Source organism: Cetorhinus maximus, chromosome 27, assembly GCF_964194155.1.
Source record: "Cetorhinus maximus chromosome 27, sCetMax3.hap1.1, whole genome shotgun sequence".
NCBI classification, from domain to species: Eukaryota; Metazoa; Chordata; class Chondrichthyes; order Lamniformes; family Cetorhinidae; genus Cetorhinus; species Cetorhinus maximus.
Window position 1 is genome coordinate 13,091,073 of NC_135905.1, and position 6,000 is coordinate 13,097,072.

Genomic DNA, 6,000 nt, shown 5'->3' on the forward strand with positions numbered 1-6,000 from the left:
CATCTTCATTGATAGTGACCTTATGACTATCAGATTGTTGTAAAAGCCCATCTGATTCCCCTTGAGGGAAGAAAATTTGCTGCCCTTGCCTGGTCTGTCCTATACGCGACTCCACATCTGCAACAATGTGGTTGACCCTCAAATGCCCTCTGGAACACCCTAGTAATATTAGTTTCCAATCTCAAGAAAATATTGAAATCCTCAAAGGATCATGACGTCAAGAGAAAGAGAAGAGCGGTACCTTGTTTTCTTTCTGTCTTTTCACAGATTCCAGCTTCCTGTTAACTTCTTTACTTGATTCGGCATGAGGCGCTAACTGCTCAATTATCTTATTTGTTTGCTTCAGGCATGCGGTAGTGGACCTAAACCAAGAGGTAAACACATGAATAACCCGCCTCACAAACAGAAATGCTTTGCAGCAGAAAATGCCCACGATCTAGCTGCAAGATGAATCCCATCAGGATTGCAGTGAAGAATGAATCCTTGGAAATCAAAGTGCAGCTAATGAAGAGTTGATAACTCAGGGTTGTCAACAGTGGAGGAGCAATGGGCTTCAATTTATAATTGCAGTAAAATTGACTTACGCAGCCTAACTCATAACCCGATCACGGAATTCTAAAACACTGAACCAAACCTCATTCAGTTCCACTAACTTTGCTTACAGGGCCTACTTTTGAATTGCACTAATGGTAGGATCTGCTTCTATGACTGTTTATAACGGCAGTCAATGGGACAGGAATCATTGACTCCAAAAGCCCTAGGGGATCCCTGTTTACACTCCAAGTGGAGGCTGGGGAATCCCATCCTGAATCCTGGTGTCAAGGGATCCTTACCCAGAGGAGGCAGATACCCTCTCCATTGCAAACACCCCTGGGGTTTCTGCGCCAATTATGGGGGTAGAGATTTCCCAGCACTACCTTGGCTCTGCATTTGAAGCGTGCACCATTCTAACCAAAGGAAGTTCTAAAATTTCGGAGGCAACTGGTCTCAGGGCAAATTCCATTGGAAGCCGATCTGCAGCTTCTTCAGGTTTCACTTCCATTAGGACCAGAGCTGCAAGAGGCATCACTAGCAGGCGCAGGACTGGCAGGATATCTGACCGATGGTACAATCCTGTTGTGCTTTTGGGGAGGGGCAGAGTCAGCAGCAGTATTGTGGCAGAAAAAGTGGTCAGGAAAGGAGTCTCAGCTCATCCCCTCCCGAAAAGGCACAGCCAGTGTCCTCTAGGCACAGAAATATTGAAGTCCATTATGTCCAATGCAATGTCAAGAAGTGTACTGGTTTATAGTCGAGCCTCGTGTACAATGTATCTCATATAAATTAATAAAATACTTTAAATTATGCATATAAGTGATAGTATCTGCTGTAAGTCTTTATCATAAACTTAAATTCTTTATTCCAGTTTCATTTAAAATCTTCAGTACCTCAGATCATCTAAAACGGAGTGGTACTCCTTCTCTGCCTCAGCTCTTTTGGCTGCCTGACTGGCTTCATTGATAGCTCTGTCCACTTGCTGGAGAACTCCTTGCTCCAGCACCTCTTGGTCATAGACGTCTACTCCCAGACCACGCAGCTCCAAAGCCTGAGCGCTCGGTTCCACAGCCTGAATCTGCTGCCGGTCAATCTGGAGGACTTTGTGAGCGCTCTTTGTGTCGGCAGGTTGAAAAGTAGCGGAAGTGGATGGTCTGCTGTCAGGGGTGTTGTCAGCAGAAGCATCCAAACAATGATCAGGGAATCCATTTTCTTGAAGAGTGTCCGGAGCCGATGAGATGCCGTGAATTGCAGAATCGACCCCGCCTGGTCTGTGGCAATCTGCTGAAATATCAACAGAAGGAACTCCTTCGGCAGGCATTTTGTGCAATCTATTAACAGGAAACATGGAGTGAATTACATGACTTGAGTACGGGGTACAAGAACGGGCAAACATCATATAAGAACATCGGAATGTACAAGGCGGGAATAGGACTGTGGTTTATCGGGCCTGCCTATGTCTAGGAAATATTTATCCCACCTCTCTTACACCTTGTCAGGTTTTTTTTTGCCAGATCCTAATCTAATCTCCTCTTCAGCTCACAAATCACAGTTCAACAATTGGTCTTCACTCCTTGCATCGAGAACCCGTACCACTCTCTGTGTAAAGCCATTAAATCTCCACTGCTGTTTTTAAGGTTAACCTTGGGCTTTAAGCTGTGGGAAATACATTTGCATTTATTTTTCTCCGTGCTCTTTAGAATACTTATGTAAGATTACCCCAAGCCTTCTCTTTGCCTGTGTAAACATTCCCAGCTCTTCAAGCTCTCCCCATATCTCATCTGCCTAGTCCCAGTTATTAATTTCTGATGAAAAGTCATCGACCTGAATAATTAACTCTGTTTCTCGCCATAGATGCTGCCTGACCTGCTGAGTACTCCCACCATTTTCTGTTTTTATTATCAAGTTAGCTGCCGTATTTGGGGGAGATCACTACAAACAAACCAAAACTATAAAATAAAATATATTTTCAAGCTATTTTGTATTTTATAATCCTTGCATTCAATTCAAGTCTTCAGAGAATTAACCCTTTGATTAAAACACTAAGCATGACTGATTTAGGAGTTTTCAACAATGAGAAAAGAGTTATTACATAAACCTGTGGGCTCATATCCAAAATCTACTTCCGTTCACAACTCACAAGCGAGGACTGCACATAACAGGTGAAAACATTTAACTCCTTAACTCCCTGTATTTAGTCTCTTTCTATGCACAAAACAAATATCTGGAACACTTATGACATTCTATAGCAAACTGCAATATCATCTGGAGTCTTATAGTCACCCAGAGTGGAAAAATACTGTCTTAAATCTATTTCATCCAGTTTTAATGAAAGGTCTGAAATATCAACCCTGTTTTATCTTCACAGATGTTGCTGTACCTGCATTTTTTCTGTTTATATTATCTGAAACCTATCGTTTGGAAATCAGTGCACAAAAGTCAGTGCAATAATTGTTGTCCACATCTGTATACATCGCCATTTAAATCGAAGTTTTGAAATCATTGTTTACCAATTCCATTCATTAAAACATGTTTACCAAAAGAGTTATATGAATGTCCCAAGGACATTATAAATAAAGTATGTAAAACTTAAATCAAAGGAAACACCATTTCCACATTCACCAGCAATACACAGAACAGTTAATAGATGAGCAAAGAGGAAGAATTCTGCAAAGGCTGGAAATCTGAAATGAAAACACAGTCCCAGTTCCTCTTTAAACTTACTTCATTACAATACCCAGACTAGTCCATGATTGATCCAGTTTAACCCTGAACCCAGATTAGTCCATGATTGATCCAGTTTAACCCTGAACCCAGACTAGTCCATGATTGATACAGTTTAACACTGAACCCAGACTGGTCCACGTCTAATCCAGTTTAACCCTGAACCCAGACTGGTCCATGTCTGATCCAGTTTAACCCTGAACCCAGACTGGTCCACGTTTGATCCAGTTTAACACTGAACCCAGACTGGTCCATGTCTGATTCAGTTTAACCCTGAACCCAGACTGGTCCACGTCTGACCTAGTTTAACCCTGAACCCAGACTGGTCCATGTCTGATCCAGTTTAACCCTGAACCCAGACTGGTCCACGTCTGACCCAGTTTAACCCTGAACCCAGACTGGTCCATGTCTGATCCAGTTTAACCCTGAACCCAGACTGGTCCATGTCTGATTCAGTTTAACCCTGAACCCAGACTGGTCCATGTCTGATTCAGTTTAACCCTGAACCCAGACTGGTCCATGTCTGACCCAGTTTAACACTGAACCCAGACTGGTCCATGTCTGATCCAGTTTAACCCTGAACCCAGACTGGTCCATGTCTGATTCAGTTTAACCCTGAACCCAGACTGGTCCATGTCTGACCCAGTTTAACACTGAACCCAGACTGGTCCATGTCTGATCCAGTTTAACCCTGAACCCAGACTGGTCCATGTCTGACCCAGTTTAACACTGAACCCAGACTGGTCCATGTCTGACCCAGTTTAACCCTGAACCCAGACTGGTCCATGTCTGATTCAGTTTAACCCTGAACCCAGACTGGTCCATGTCTGACCCAGTTTAACCCTGAACCCAGACTGGTCCATGTCTGATTCAGTTTAACCCTGAACCCAGACTGGTCCATGTCTGATCCAGTTTAACCCTGAACCCAGACTGGTCCATGTCTGATCCAGTTTAACCCTGAACCCAGACTGGTCCATGTCTGATTCAGTTTAACCCTGAACCCAGACTGGTCCATGTCTGATTCAGTTTAACACTGAACCCAGACTGGTCCATGTCTGATCCAGTTTAACCCTGAACCCAGACTGGTCCATGTCTGATCCAGTTTAACCCTGAACCCAGACTGGTCCATGTCTGATTCAGTTTAACCCTGAACCCAGACTGGTCCATGTCTGACCCAGTTTAACCCTGAACCCAGACTGGTCCATGTCTGATTCAGTTTAACCCTGAACCCAGACTGGTCCATGTCTGATTCAGTTTAACCCTGAACCCAGACTGGTCCATGTCTGATCCAGTTTAACCCTGAACCCAGACTGGTCCATGTCTGACCCAGTTTAACACTGAACCCAGACTGGTCCATGTCTGATCCAGTTTAACCCTGAACCCAGACTGGTCCATGTCTGATCCAGTTTAACCCTGAACCCAGACTGGTCCATGTCTGATCCAGTTTAACCCTGAACCCAGACTGGTCCATGTCTGATTCAGTTTAACCCTGAACCCAGACTGGTCCATGTCTGATTCAGTTTAACCCTGAACCCAGACTGGTCCATGTCTGATTCAGTTTAACCCTGAACCCAGACTGGTCCATGTCTGACCCAGTTTAACAGTTGCACCTGATCTGGTGGCCTAAAGCCGGGGCTTCCAGACAGCAGCTTCACCACCTGCTCGCTCACACACCGGTACCGAGCCCAATTCTCCGCTGTCCCCAGGAGAGGCACAAATTCCCCGGCAAGCCCCACTCGACAGCTTCTCCAGGCCGGACCCAGCGTCCAACAACAGGATGAGACCTCGCAACACAGCGCCACCAGCAGGAGGGGAGGAGTCCTCTCAACACAGCGCCACCAGCATGAGGGGAGTAATCCTCCAAAAACAGCGCCACCAGCAGGAGCGGAGGAGTCCTCTCAGCACAGCGCCACCAGCAGGAGGGGAGGAGTCCTTCCAACACAGCGTCACCAGCAGGAGAGAGGAGTCCTTCCAACACAGCGTCCACCAGACAGGAGAGAGGAGTCCTCCAAGCACAGCGCTACTAGCAGGAGAGGGAGGGGTGCTCCAAACACAGCGCCACCAGCCTGAGGGGAGGAGTCCTCCCAAAGCAGCACCACCAGCAATGGGGGAGTCCTTCCAAAGCAGCGCCACCATCAGGTGGGGAGGACAATCCGCAGGAAGGGCAAAAATCTTCCCAACACAGCGCCTCACCAGGAGGAGAGGAGTCCTTCAAAAACAGAGCCACCAGCAGGAGGGGAGGACATTCCGCAGACACGGCACCAGAAACAGGGAGGGGATCAGTCCTCCTAACTTAGTGACACCTAGTGCTGTGGAGGCCAATCCGCAGAAACAGCGGCACCTACAGGAGGGGAGGACAATCTGCGGGACACAGTGACACCTACAGGATGGGAGGGCAAATCTCAGTCACAGTGACACAGTGACAAAGGGGAAGACAATTTGCAGTAAACATACATAATGATCTTCATTGCGTGGCAAATTCAAGAAAAATGCAAGAAACAGCACCAGCTACTGTTATGGCCTTTTTTGACCTCACCAAAGCCTTTGACTGTCAAATGGAGGCAAAAAAAAACTGCTGGAAAGCTCAGCAGGTCTGATAGCATCTGTGGAGGGAGAGAAAGACAGAGGATAAAGTTTCGAATCCGCATGACTCTTCTCGGACTCAAAACGTTAACTCTGTCTTTCTCTCCACAGAAGCTGTCCGACCTGCTGAGTTTTCCAGCATTTTTTGTTTTTGTTTCAGAT

At 46.1% G+C, this 6,000-nt stretch overlaps 1 protein-coding gene across 2 annotated transcripts in view; it reads right to left on the minus strand.

Annotated features, from left to right (window-relative positions):
- The window catches only part of ercc6 (excision repair cross-complementation group 6), a 50,764-nt gene extending 45,735 nt beyond the window's left edge, over positions 1 to 5,029 (minus strand). Inside the window, exons 1-3 of one of the 2 annotated variants that reach the window (XM_078530739.1) lie at positions 4,866 to 5,029; positions 1,425 to 1,862; positions 242 to 362 (exon numbers count right to left, since the gene is read on the minus strand). In XM_078530739.1, coding sequence (XP_078386865.1) covers positions 242 to 362; positions 1,425 to 1,852 — 549 coding nt within the window. In that variant the 5' untranslated portion in view covers positions 1,853 to 1,862; positions 4,866 to 5,029. Of the gene's footprint in view, positions 1 to 241; positions 363 to 1,424; positions 2,536 to 4,865 lie in introns of those variants that run through there. The other variant, XM_078530738.1, reaches the window with a different exon arrangement.
- Between the last annotated feature and the right edge of the window lie 971 nt (positions 5,030 to 6,000).